This window comes from Panthera leo, chromosome B1 (assembly GCF_018350215.1).
Source record: "Panthera leo isolate Ple1 chromosome B1, P.leo_Ple1_pat1.1, whole genome shotgun sequence".
Lineage (NCBI taxonomy): Eukaryota > Metazoa > Chordata > Mammalia > Carnivora > Felidae > Panthera > Panthera leo.
The window spans coordinates 148,437,732-148,452,572 of NC_056682.1; the positions used below are offsets into that span (position 1 = coordinate 148,437,732).

The 14,841-nt window shown below is 32.6% G+C and overlaps 1 protein-coding gene and 1 long non-coding RNA gene across 2 annotated transcripts; both read right to left on the bottom strand.

Moving 5' to 3' along the window:
• Positions 1-64: 64 nt before the first annotated feature.
• LOC122218492 (alpha-S2-casein-like) lies at positions 65-10,055 on the bottom strand. The gene is made up of 8 exons (XM_042936711.1): positions 9,990-10,055; positions 8,389-8,517; positions 7,853-7,879; positions 6,615-6,641; positions 4,444-4,467; positions 3,345-3,473; positions 2,547-2,590; positions 65-262 (listed from the first exon to the last, which is right to left on the bottom strand). Exons 1-7 carry the CDS (start codon positions 10,053-10,055, stop codon positions 2,579-2,581), a joined length of 414 nt encoding a protein of 137 aa, XP_042792645.1. The 3' UTR covers positions 65-262; positions 2,547-2,578.
• Positions 10,056-10,242: 187 nt separating this feature from the next.
• On the bottom strand, positions 10,243-13,355 carry LOC122217125. Its single transcript, XR_006201295.1, has 3 exons — positions 13,332-13,355; positions 11,662-11,697; positions 10,243-10,266 (listed from the first exon to the last, which is right to left on the bottom strand). It is a non-coding gene; the product is annotated as an uncharacterized LOC122217125 (long non-coding RNA).
• Positions 13,356-14,841: the final 1,486 nt, after the last annotated feature.

Below are 14,841 nucleotides of genomic sequence, written 5' to 3' on the forward strand. Positions count from 1 at the left end.
AAAAAAGGCGGTTCTATAACTCAGAAAGAATGATGAAAATATCTTAAATAATCATCAGCCCAGTTTGTATGAAACCACAATACAGACCCAATACACTCAACATGAACTAACAGGAAAAGTATAAACTATTCGGGAAATATTCTGCACAGTCTTCCTTTGGCTCAACATTTCTGCACTATTAATAGGTCTGTCCAAGCATGCTGGTAGTAATGAAGTAATATGGTAGATAAGAAAATGTAGAAGATAGATTTTCCAGCCAAACCTAAAAGAAAAAAAGACAATCCTGTATTACCTATTAGATTTATTTCCAGAAATAATGTATGTCTGTATATAGAACACACAAATACGCAACCATTCTCGTCTGGCAGAATGTTATTATTTATAATCATTTTTAGTTATTTCCTACTACCCAAATGATATCTAGCATGTAGTAGGATTTTAATAACTATTTGTTGAATAATTAATGAGTGGATGAAAGTTAATAGCCAGGTTCTTTAATCTAGCATACAAAAGTAATGTTCATATTTATTTATTAAATGGTAAACATTTACATTTTCAGCCAACTTTAATGGAATACTTACTTTTATTTTCCAAAATGTTTATTAGTCATAAAATATTGCTGTTTCCTATATTTTAATTCTTTTGATCTAAGTGCAATATAGATTTTAGTAAAGGAATTTTATTGTGATGAATGACTTTGGGCTGATATTTTAAGAAATCACTTTACAATTATTAAAGTCTTCAGAATCTATTGTACATTTTTTTTTAGTTTCTCTGTTTCTTTTGTAATTATTGTAATTTTTCTGTCAATTCAGTATCTTCTGCCTTATTACTGCCCCCCCCCCCCCCCCGCCCGCCACCATTGGCTTGCTTAGTCTATTTCTAATTATATGAGAGGACTTAGTTGAGGACTTAACTCCAATACATCACTTGATCTTCCTGTACTACCATATCTTCATGCCTCTAACTTAGCATTTAGTACATTGTATTGTCATTTTTGCGTCCTTGTGTAGAACAGAGCTTAACGAGGGCAAATTTGGGATCTTATTTCTATCTCTTTCATGTGTCTCACATGATAGAGCACATGATCAGCGTTTTAGAAATGTAGAAAATATATAAATGATGATAGCAAGGGGAGTATTGCTATTTATAAAATACAACTGTATTTTCAGCTCTTACCCATAGTAGTTACATTAGTATTTTGTAAGTTTATTTTTATTTATTTTGAGAGAGAAAGATAGAGAACAGGTTGGGGAGGGTCAGAGAGAGCGGGGGACAGAAAACCAAGCAGGTTCCTGCTGTCAGTGCAGAGCTGGATGCAGGTTTAAACTCACGAACCATGAGATCATGACCTGAGTCAAAATGGAGTTGGACACTTAACCGACTGAGCCACCCAGGCACTGCTGTATTTTTCTCATAGAAGATTGTTTAGTGAATCTGACTCTTTTTCATTATTAGAAGGACAAAAATGATATGACAAAGCAAATCGAGTTTGTGACAATGTACCTAAAGTTAAAGTATCCTCTCAAAAAATAGCCTATCTGGACTTTGGGTACAGTGTGGCATTGGTAGTGGAAGGTTTGAGCCCTAGGGCCAGAAATCTGTATTAGACTCTTGGCTCTTCAACTTTTGCGGGGTGATCACTAACAACTTACTTAACTTCCATGGGCCTCAGTTTTCTTATTTCAAATTGGCTGATCATATTAACTACCTCATAGGTTTTTTTTGTAAGCATGAAAGTAGTTAATGTAGGCAAAGGACTTAGAACAGTGACCAGCACATGGTAAATGCCTTAATACATTACTGTTATTACTAATTTCTCTGAAGCCTACTTTGCTCTGTTGCGTATAAAAAGAACAAAGCGATAAATTGAAGGAGACAGAATTCTAAGACAGGAAATAACATATACTGTAAGGAAAATATAAGAAAAATTAAAGGTGAGTACATAAAAGCAACACTGATGTTCATTGGTTTCCTTGGATCTCCACCATGGCTTTAAAGCAGTGGTTACAATATCAAAAAAGTAAACTAGGAAAAGTAGGTTTTGGGTATCAAAAAAAAAATGATGATTTTTTTTCCAGAGAAAATGATGCAGAGAATTTATTTTAAAATGGCTTGACTTGTGCAGGAAACTCCCTTGATAATAATATATTTTCCAAACAGAAATGCTGAGTCTTCACTTCTTGGCTCAACTCAAAGATATGGGTAAACATCTTTGTGGACATTAAGTTTGTGACAGTTTCTGCTCAATGCCATTGCTTCTGGCTGAATGCATCATCAGCTACAGAGAAAATTTCTTATAATTTATTTTCTTAATTTATTTATTATATGTTTTATAAAATATTTATAAAACACATGAAATAGGTACACAGGTAACTTACATTTATGAATCAACAATTCTTATGCAAAATATAAGATATTTCACAAGCCAAATTATTATTTAATCAAAATTGAAACTACATTGCTTAACGATATTAAGGTCACATTCTTCACATAAAAATTCTATTTTAAATAATTGTTTATGTTTTAAGCCTAAAGGCACTTACCAAAAGAAGTAGAAGCTGTTAATTCAAGATTCTTAAAAGTGTCTCTTTAAAAGAGAAATAAATGACATGTTTTAGCTAAATGTTTATAATAACAAACAAAAATAATATTTAAATCTCCATGGAAATATTTAGAACAGATTTTAGGCATCTCATAGTCAAACTATAGATACCAAATTCGTATTTTCTCTAATAATGTGGAAGATATCTTTAAATGCTACATGTATATCTAAGAAACTAAATCATGTTTTAAAAATATCTGAGGAATGAAGTGACTTATTCAAAATCAAAAGCTTAGTTATGTCAGGTCTTCTGACTCTAAATTCTGTATTACTTATATTAAATTGTCAGTTCTCTGGGTTCAATTTCTTGCTCTCTCATTTATTGTTCATGTTGAAAAAGAATGCTTCCTAAGTCACATTTTTAAAAAACAATTAAATAAAGGAGAAATGTTAAATAGAGCATGGACTACTTTTTAGAATTTCAGATACTTACGTAAAATGGAAATAGTATTCTCTGTTAACTACCGCTAAAAACTGCTGTAGGTATCAATTGAAATTTTATAAGCAAATACATCAGAAATTTAAATCTAATGTAAATGCAATTTATCATTATAATTATTTTTATTATAGCTGCATTTGCACCATATCATTTATAATTCAATTTCCAGCCTAGAAATATTTAATTTTGTTTTATCTTCTACTAAATAGAATTTTATTTCTCTATTTCATTTCCTCAGCTTATTTTTACTACAAAAGATAAGTCCATTTTTTAAATTAAAAATGAAAAGGGACAACTTACCAGAGTAGGGGTAATTTGGTAAGCATTTATCTTATTGTGATTCCATGGTTTCAATGCTGCCTGATATTGCTGAACAGTCTTGAGATATTGGGGCAGGGTGAACTTCTGATAATATTGGTTGATTTTGTTCTAGAAAAAAATGTAAGTAATTGTCTTAATATTTCATGTACCAGAGCATACCTGGACATAACCAAAAAAAACTAAAACTTGGTTTGTTTGGGTAAATTCTAAATGATACTAAAAGACCTAAACAAAAGAAAGCTAATTCATGAAATGTTATTTCTATATTTGCATTCATAGAATGAACTATAGAATTGAGAAGATTCTTGGTTAATTCAGACTTCAAGCCCAAAATACTTAAAGTAGAAGTACTTGTAAGAAGGCAAGAGGATAATATTCTTTGCTAAAATAAGTTTCTCAGATTGTGGTTGCATTTCCAGGATCAGTAGAAAAACATGGTTTCCTTACAGTCGTATACATAGAATGTGTGATTAGATTTAGTAGAATCTGTGACACTGAACCAATTATTAACCTGAGTGTCACCTTGTAGAAGTAAATGAATTCATAGAGAGCAATTTGCAGAGTGCCTGTCACCTATTTTATGATTAATATATATTTCCCTCCTCCATGTTCTATTTTGAAGCATCTATGTGGGCCTGACTGTAGATTACTGTAGGGATTAAAACTGGAATTAAGCACAGAGGCATCTCCCTTCAGGATAATTTCCTGTTTTTCCAAAATGGACAGTTGGTGGGTTTTTAGAATAACCAGGGGATAATGGCTAGGTGGATACATGCAATGCAATGGTACAGTTGATTCTATGGGAGAATATTTTTCCAACAGTTTTGACAGAGTATAAGGAAGAGTTTTATTGAAATTAGAATTTATTAAAAACAGTTGTTGAGAGGAATGGAGTTCAACGATGTTCATCTAGTCCAGTTATTTTATAAATGTTTGCATGGAAAATTTACCCAAAGTGTTAGGTACTTCTTTTCTTCTTCAGTCAGCTCAATTTTCTGTTAATGACAAAAATAAACTGTGACAAATAAAAAAAAATGGGATGGTATTCAGTTAATTTGGTTTGAATGAAAATACTTACTTTGGTGAGTACTTCAGTTGACTCCTTAAGGAAAGAAAATAAGAATCAGCTTTATTTGGATAGCCCACCAGTAATTTCATCTATGTCATTACAGTAGGGAACTAGAGCTAATTATTTTAATAATTAAAGGTCAAGCCATGGCTGCCAAGAAACAAAGTGCTACTTTATAGGACTTTATTATGACTTAAGTGAGTTTTAATATTCATTATCAGAGCATTCTTTATGTCAACATAAAGATCCTTGGCTGAAAATATATTTTGTTTCAAATATTCTATTTACGTTGTTCATATAATGTCAAATTCTCATACAGTATAGGCAGATGCAAACTAAATAGAGGGAGAATGAGTCAGAGAGAAAGAGAGAGAAGAAAGAAAAATGATGCAGGCCTGTGGAGGTATGTGGAAAACCTGTTTGCCATTTCCAGAAAGACTACTGTTTTTTCTTAGTGCCCACAGGCCCAAGCTTGAGTTTGAGAGAAAGGGTAACACATGCTTGTGAGGCACTGAGGAAGAAGATGTTGGACTGTGCCTCAGGTCACAAGACTCTGGGCCACAATCCATGCTTCATTTTCTCTTGAGATGTTTTCCCACTATGTTCATGGACTTGATTCATTCTACTACAGCAGGTGTTCTTGTACCTGTGATTTACATGATACATAACCCAAACCAATATTCAACCCCTAAACAATATGAGAGGGAATCAGGGTAAATTGCAAGATCCTGATTTGCCATTGACTTATTTAAAAAATGCATATTTGCAATGAACCAGAGTTCAGCTATACATTATCAAAAGTATGAGATAGAACAAAACACTTGACTATGTACATAATTCATTTCAAATCTCTAAAATGATTTTGAGTCTGTATATATTTCTTATGAAGGTTTGTCTTTATTGCCAATATTTCCTTATTGGATATTTTGATATGGCTCTGTTTAAAAATTAGCAATACTTAATTTACTTAAAATAATTAACCAGTACCAGGGAAGCACAGTATTTCTCAATAAACTATTAGGTTATTTTATTTTGTTTTATTTATTTTATTTTATTTTTTTAAATGTTTATTTATTTTTGAGAGAGAGTGCGTGAACAGGGGAGGGGAAGAAAGAGAGGGAGACAAGAGACAGCAGAATCCCAAGCAGGTCCTGTGCTGACAACACAGAGCTTGATGTGGGGCTGGAAACCAGGAACCAGGAGATCATCAAGAGTGATGTTTAACCGACTGAGCCACCCAGGTGACCCTTGGCTGTTTCATTCTAAAAGTATCATTTCCTGGGGTGCCCGGGTGGCTCAGTCAGTTGAGCATCCGACTCTTGACTTTAGCTCAGGTCATGATCTCATGATTTGTGGGTTTGAGACCCACCTTGGTCTCTGCACTGAGAGCATGGAGGCTGCTTGGGATTCTGTCTCCCTCTCCTCCCTCCCCACCCCATTCTTTCTCTCTCTCATGAAATAAATTTTTTTAAAAAGTATCATTTCCCTCACTAGATGAGTTGCTAGAAGATTTCTTAAGAAATAAGATCATGATTATACTTATCATCATCAAAATTTGGGGACCAAGGTAATTAAATCCTTAACAGTATATTCTTAATATTCATGAAATTAAAGGTCTTTTGGAGGGCACGTGGATGGCTCAGTAGGTTGGGCTTCTGACTTCGGCTCAGGTAGTGATCTCACGGTCTGTGAGTTCGAGCCCCCAGTCTGGCTCTGTGCTGACAGCTCGGATCCTGGAGCCTGCTTTGGATTCTGTGTCTCCCTCTCTCTCTGCCCTTCCCCCACTCACACTCTGTCTCTCAAAAATGAATAAATGTTAAAAAAATTAAATAAAAGATCTTTCTCATGTTACAAGCATATTAGTATGATAGGTGAAAAAGGATTGCAGTAAAATTTCAGTTAAAAAAATAATAAAAACTAGTTTTTTTTTTTAAGAAGCAGTGGAAATCGCATATTTATGCCACAAGGAAGAGTCTTGTTTACATGCAAGAAAGAATTTAAGTTACTTGAGAAACCCAACATTAAAAGGTAGACAGAAATTATATTTTTAAGTAACCTAAAAATATCACTCTGTTTCATTAAAAGAAGAGCATTTTATATAGGCCTAATTATTACTATTTTAATATTAGCTTTGAAAAAATATGAATTAAATATAGCTTTATATAGTATCAATACCTTACCATATCAACAGTCTTCCCTGAGGTTTCCTTAAAGAAATAAAAAAAGAATTAGATACTTTATTCCCACTGTATTGATTATACAAAATTTACTCTTGAATATATAGGGAAAAAACTCCTCTTTCATAAAGAGGAAGAATATAATTAAACTTATTTTTATTGATTCTTTTAATCGTGGTTACATACCCAAGATCTAAGATCACGTAAGATCTAAGATCTAAGATCACGTAAATATATATACATTTAAAAATTTGTTTTTTAATGTTTATTTATTTTTGAGAGAGCAGGGGAGGAACAGAGAGAGAGGGTGACAAGGAATCTGCAGCAGGCTCCAGGCTCTCAGCTGTCAGCACAGAGCCAGGTGTGGGGCTTGAACCCATGAACAGTGAGATCATAACCTGAGCCAGAGTCTGGAGCTTAACCAACTAAGCCACCCAGGTGCCCCTATATTTCTTAAACGAATGATGAATGACATATCTCATTAATGAAACAACAAATAGATAAATAAATCTTATCTGACTGGTATGCATAACTACATTATTTTCCTGCCTATGTAAATATAAAATAAATAATACTTATTGTATAGCCATAACAAAATAAAAAATAATTTCTTAAATATATTTAGTATAAATGGTTTTGATTTATTTCCTGAGATAAGCTGCCAGATTCCTTTAAAATTTCTTAAATTACACATTTTAATCTTATTTTAAAAATTGTTATATTTTCGTTTCTTTTTTGGACTTTTATTCATTCTCAGAGACAAAATAAGCAAGACAAAACTAGGCTATTTCTTGGATGATATGAAAATGACTTTAGTCATTTGTGGTATGCAGGAAGACATTTGGAAAATAATACTTTGTATAGATCTGAATGAACAAGAGTCCTTATCGAGAATGATATTTTGGATTGCTCCCACTTCATTTGCAAATTTTAAGATATACACCAGATCTCTTGGTGTGGTAGCAGTATTAATGAGTGACCTTTAAAAAAGTAGTAGTATTAAAATTTTTCATAAAGTCTCCTAGCACAAATCTAATCTTCATTATCTTTGGATGTGTACATTTTTTTTCTGCCCTCCCCAAATTTTTCATGGAGATCTGAAGTGCCAATTCTCCCATATTCTGTAAGTCTAAATTTATTGCTTAAGAAAACTGGAACAAAGACTGTTTAGAGCAGTGCATATTAAGTGTCTAATATCTTGCTAGTTACTGAGATATTATCTTTATAGTAAAATGCCTTACCTCACTGGTGGAGAGCTGTTCTCTGTTCTGTATATATGTATATTAAAAAGAAAAAGGCCAAGGGAGATTTCATTATTTATTTTTGAAATGAAGAAAAGCTCCTTAATACAAAACTGTTTTATAAAACAAAATGGAAGAGTACTTGGAACTTGGGCAAGTTACTTCACTTCCCTGCATTTTCTTACATTATTGTCTTTTTTGCTACATAAAGATAATGATAATCTATCTCTCTCCTACATTAAAGAATTGAGGAACCAAGAAAAATGATATATGAGCAAACATTAAGGACATGGATACTAAATTTAAATGAAATTACTTATTTTTCATTATGGTTACAATTGTATATGTTACTACAATTTGGACTGTATTGTTTGTAATTTAATTTCTGGACTATAATATTTTATTGTTCTGTGTTCTCAGAACTTGTTGGGTATCTAGCTATTTTACATACCTTTATCCTGATCTCATCCCTTACCAAAAACAAAAATAAAAGCAAATAAAAAAGAAAAACAGTAAATCAAAAAAGCAGCACTTACCACAGTGGGAATAAAGGAATAGGCCATTCTCTCAATCTGATCCCATGGGTTCATAACAATCTGAGGTTGATGAAGAGCTTGGAGATATTGGAGGAAGTTCAAATTCCGATAAAATTGGTTGATTTTGTCCTAGAAAGAAGGAAAATGATCAATATTGAGTCCAATAATAAGTCCAATATTGAACCTCCTCCATGAGTCAAAGCAGGTCTCCACAGAACCAAATTACACAGATAATTTGTAAATGGTGGCAAATTTACCTAACAAAAGAATAATCTAGTCACTTAAAACTTGTTGTAACTGTGTTTACATTTGTAGTAAATTGCAGAATTAAAGAAATCATCTGTTTAATTAAGGCTTCCAGAACAATACCTTGTGTGAAAAGAACAAATGCATAAGGAAAGAAAAAGACATTTTTTTGAATTAAAGGTAAGTGTCTGTCATTTCTTTCCCATGTGTATAAAAATTCTGGTCTGCAGTCAGATAGAACTGAAGTTTAATTCCCTTAATCCTGGTCACTGGAATCCATGACCCTGATCATATTGCTTAATCTCTCTGAGCATTACTTACCATGCAGGATTATAGCTGGTAAAATATATAGCAGTTTTCATAGTACCTACTATTTATAAGAATATAATATAAATAAGGTAAAATGAAATATCTATCATCTATATCTATCTATCATTTAACTACGTCTATCCTGCTCAATAAAAATTCTAGTAAATGCCAAAGCCTTTGATCTGACTGTAAAGATTTTTTTTTAGAGATTAAATATGAAATGACAATAGCATCTTTCCTTAAAATTTTCATTTCATAGAGATTGAAAGTAAATGGGTATATAAAATATCATTTGGTAGAATTGCCTGGGTATAATTATTGGATAAATCTACAACATTAAGAGTGGTACAAGGCAGAAAGCTACTGGAAGCATTTTTAACAAAGTATAAGAATGGCCTTTACAGTAATTACAGTTTCCTAAAAAGGGAAGGTTTATTTGGAGGGTGCCATTTTTAGTGTTCAAAGAAAGACTATTTCTGTTTAAAAAAAGTTTAGAAGGAATGTCTATTCTGTATAGCGATATGATAACAATATTTACCACTTTTTTAGATGCATCTACTGTGTTCCAAACATTTTTAAACATAATTCATGTACATATCATCTAATATTATTCTGCAGGGTCAATATGACTATCTTCACTTATAGTTGAAGAAACTATAGCTTGGAGAAATTAAGTAATAATTTGAGAAATTATGAATGGAACACAAATTGCTGAACTCCAAAGTGTGAGCTCTTCCCTTGTGCCTATGGCAAACTTTTCTAGTTCATAGAGGATGGGTTATATGATGTATGGCATGGAAACCTTTACTCTTGAGATATCTATCTATGATGCCATTGTCAAAAGTTGAGTGGGCAATAATGTCATACTTCAATTATGCTGGTATCTAACTTCCATCATTTAAACTTGAAACTAATCTTCGAGGTTTGTAACTCTTTCAACATCGGCCGGATAATTGTTCAACACTTATTTTTCTTAAAACACATCCACAAATTTGACAAGATAGCAGCCAGAAATTAAAGTAGCAAAAATAGAAAAAAATGCCTACTATAAATTTGGGGGTAAATATCTGATCGGTATATAATAAGTTATGTGAACATTTGGGAGAAGACATAGCCGCAGTTAGATGGTTGAAACTGTGATTTGCATGAGAAATTTACCAGTTGCTGTAGGTAGATCTTCTTTTCCACAGTGGGCTTAACTTTCTGTTAGGAAAACAAAAGCACTTGCTATAAAAATTCACAAAAAGAAAACACTGCTAAGTGACATAAATCCATTTTGTTTGAATGAACGTTGCTTACCTCTGTGAGAACTTCAGCAGACTCCTTAGGGGAAGAAGAGAAGAACTACTGTAACTGCATGACTTCACCTTAGAGTTGTACTAGAGTGGTAAGGGTCAATTTATTGGAATATTTGGGGCCCATGCCACCGCTACTGAGAAATATACCGTTTGTATCATGAATTCAATAAATTAAAACATTCATCATCAGAGCCCTTGCTTTGTGTCAAACTCATAGCATGCAACTGAAAGTATGTTTCATTTCAAAATTTTCAACAATTCTACATTATTCATACAATATCAAGGCCCTAGAATGAATGTAAGTGACAAAAAAAAAAAAAATGAAAATTGCAAAGTAGGCCTAGTGAGGTGTGTGGCAAAGTAAATCCTACACTTTCTTTCTAGAAGATATAAAGTTATTTATAAGTGACCATTGGCTCTCCATTTGAGTTACCAATTTGCAGTTTAGGAAAGAGTAAAACATGCTTCCTAGACATATGTAGAAAGATTTCAGGATGGGCCTCAGGCCACAGGGCTCAGGGCCACAAGTAGGCCTCTTATTTTCCCGGGCATGTTTTCACATTATGCTTTTTGCTTGGATATTTCTACCATATGAGTTATTTCTGAAACCAGTGACCCACACATCTTAATGCCTTCCCTTAATCACCCCCTTTAGACAAGAGGTTCTCAAATTTAAAGTATATCAGAACAATGCCTGGGCGATTCTGATCCTGCTAGTTGAGAAGTAACACTTTGAGAACTACTGCACTAAGCAATATTGAGAAGCTTTTCAGGATAAAACTATGTTGAAGGCAAATGGTAGGCTCTTGATGTGACACAAGCTTGATTTAAAATGCACTTTTCTCTGGAGTCAGATATCTGATGCCTCTATGAAAGGCACCAATGTACATTGTGGTGTAGATAGCCACTTTCAATCCATTTGGGTAAGTGATTTCTCCATTGTTTACCCTATTTGTGACTTTAATAAGTTAATGCACACTTTGCTGGAAATCTGGTATTTCTTGATGAACTTGCTATTTGATGTTAAAAGAAAAGGGCTCTTACTTCACTAGATGACCTGCTAGAATATTCCTTGAAATATAATAATAAATATCAAAATCCAGCCACCATAAGAAATCCTCAGGATTATTCTTGAATATTAGTAGTTATTGGGGATATTTCTCATATCACCTAGATGGTCATTAATATGATAAGTTAAAAGGATTAACATAACAGCAATAAAACCAGGTTCATGGTTGCTCATTATTAATCACCTTTGGAAAACAAGTGGAAGAGATAAAAATGATCTTGTGATTAAATGGAAGTGTCTCAAAAGAATATGGACCAATTTAGGTGGATACTACTAAGGTGAGCAGGGAAAAATTGTCATTTTTAAGAACTTATATATCTCTTTCCAGTTTTATTAAAAGAGGATACTTACAGATATTCCCAATTCATTTATGTTTCTTGTGATTTCCTTGAAGAGAGAAGAAAAATAATTATATTTTTTATCTCCACAGCATTGTTTATAAACATTTTATCCTGATCATAAAGGGAAAAATTCCTCTTCCATAAAAAGAAATGTTAAATAGATTCATTTTAATTGTATGGGTTTTGTATGAATTATATTAGAATTTCCCATTTGGTGACAAACATACAATCAGCAGTATTTATTGTCATATTTATTGTATGTATTGTATCTCCAGAGAATGTTCTATTTATTATTGTATCCCTACAGACTAAACTAGTGTTTGAGACATAGTTCTTGTTCAGTGAATTGGCCAAAAGAATGAATGAACACACAAGATTAATTTAGGCAATGCATGGATAAACTTTTTTTTTTTCATTTTAGTAGTCACTATTTATTTCATTCTGAATTGTAAAAAATATATCAGGTCAACTAACATTTGTCTTGGAAGTAAATATATATATGCTTCTATGATAAATTCATTTAAGATTAAATGAGTCAATTTCAAGAAAATATTACAATAGGAAATAGCTTTTAAAAAAGAAAATGTTAGGGGTGCCTGGGTGGCTCAGTCGGTTGAGTGTCCAACTTCGGTTCAGGTCATGATGTCATGGGTTGTGGTTTTGAGCCCCACATCAGGCTCGCTGCTGTCAGTGCAGAGCCCACTTTAGATCCTCTGTCCCTCTCTCCTGCCCCCTCCCCCCGCCACTCACACACACTCTCTCTCAAAAATAAATAAACAAACAAACATTTAAAGAAGAGAGAATAGTTTAAAAAAAAAAAAAAAAAAGAGAAAGGTGAATGTTAAGTTTGAAGCTTTTAGGAATGAAAACCATTAAAAGATAAGTCCTCCATTCCTCACAGAATGTGGAAATCAGTGTATTAGTTGATCCATGCAAAAATATATTTCCTCCAATTTAATTATTCGTAGAATTAGGGTAAGAGGGTGCAATTTTAGTGTCATTCTTTTAAAAAATCTTGGTTTTCAAATTTCATTCACTTGGAATATGTTTTCCAAATCTAGGTTAATGTCAATGTTTTTTTTTTTTCAAAATAATATAATATTTTTGCTTCACATTGTCCTACAGATGTGAAATCAATATATACTTCACAGGATGTGGGACAAATGTCTCCTCCCAAAAAGAAAACAATACCAAGAAAGATCGCATTTACTGAAATGAAGTATAATATTCTTGGTCATAATGTGATATCAAGAAAAATCAACTTCGTAAACAAAGTGTACAGAATTAGGGAAGAAAGGTAAAGATGATGGACCATTAAAAAGAAACTCAAAAATATTCTGCTTTAATAGCATGTCTTGCACGTTCTAGCCCACAAATCTTTTCCTACTATCCCTTTCATGTTAGTCCACAGCATTTTGGTAAAGCAATGGAAAGCCTCGCCATTTTTACAATTATAATTAAAAATAATACTCATTATGAGTTAATGAGAAAATGACCTATGTTTGAGAGAAAAAGATACCTCATCAATCAGGAGTAATAGATTAAAAAATTAAACTTTACCTTACTGGGATGAATGAACACTTTCTTTTCCTGTTTAAATTTCTACAGAACAAATAACTTCTTTTATAGTGTTGATTAAATAAAAAAGTAAAATTATATGTAATTTAAGTTAGGACTTACTTCTTGGGAGATGCTGGTAGATTCCTTAGAAAGAGAAAAACAATATGACTTACTTACCTAGATTATATTCATACTAGCAATAAATTGTCAATCAACAACCATTAGGTAGATAACATTGAATCTCTGCCTAGGTTAAAGAACAAAATTGATCAAAGTTTCACTCCCTGTATGTAATTAACTTACTATATTTCAGATAATGAGCTCATTCCACACTATTTTCAGTTATGAATAGCTGAATCAAAAACTTTCCTAAATATCATCCACAGAGAAGAAAAGAGAAGATTTTCTATTTTCACTGTACAATTTCCAATTTTCTTTTATTTTCATTACTTTTTCTTTGGTATTTTTTAAAGAGACAAAATATATCACAGGAGACAAGAAAATCCTTTAGTAACATTGAAAATTCTGTGGACACCTGTTATGCACCTATGGATAGAGTCATTTGGAAATTAGCACTTAATATGGATCCAGAAAAACATGAGTCTTTATTGCAGAAACATAAAGTGGATTCACAAAATATACAGTGTTTATCGTGACTTCTGAGCGAATATCATTAATATTGAGACAACTTAGGAAAAACCCAGAAATTTAATCTTGGTAGTTAGAATTTATAGAGCTTTGGTCTTGGTCTTTATTCATCTCTTTTTTTTTTTTTTTTTTTTATGGTTGCACTTCCAATTTTTTTTCTGGCACTATAGTTGTAGTCTTATTGGTAAAAAAAATATTGTAAATACTTACAAGTTCAGTGCATTTATGTTTTGACTAGGTGAAAGGATTTTATGTTTTATTAAAGTGTCTTACCTCACTGGAGGAGTGATGTTCCATCTTTTGCATTAAAAAAAAAAAACAAATTTCAGTTTTATTGGTTATTTTAAAGTGAAAATCTGTCTTGTTGTTGTTCTTGTTTTGGGGATATGGAGCTTCTAGAAATCCATTTCTGGGAATGCTTAGGGTTTAGTGGGATGTTTCCCATAATATTAATAGATAAATCATTTTATACATCAAATAAGTCATTGTTATGGCTTAACATATTTCTTACTTTTAGGAAATGATTGGGTTCTTGGTTTTTAAGTATTAATCCTGTCACAGCCTAAAATACAAATGTAGATGTGCTACAGAATATTAAAATGTTATAACACCATGATATTATATTTTATTTAATGTTGATTTCTAGATTTAATTAATCTTTTTTTTTTTTTTAATTTTTTTTTCAACGTTTTTTATTTATTGTTGGGACAGAGAGAGACAGAGCATGAACGGGGGAGGGGCAGAGAGAGAGGGAGACACAGAATCGGAAACAGGCTCCAGGCTCCGAGCCATCAGCCCAGAGCCTGACGCGGGGCTCGAACTCACGGACCACGAGATCGTGACCTGAGCTGAAGTCGGACGCTTAACCGACTGCGCCACCCAGGCGCCCCTAGATTTAATTAATCTTAAAGGAAAGTTTGAGGACAATTACTGACTTAGAGAGAAAGGGAGAAGTGTGGCTAAGACTAGTAGATTATAGGCA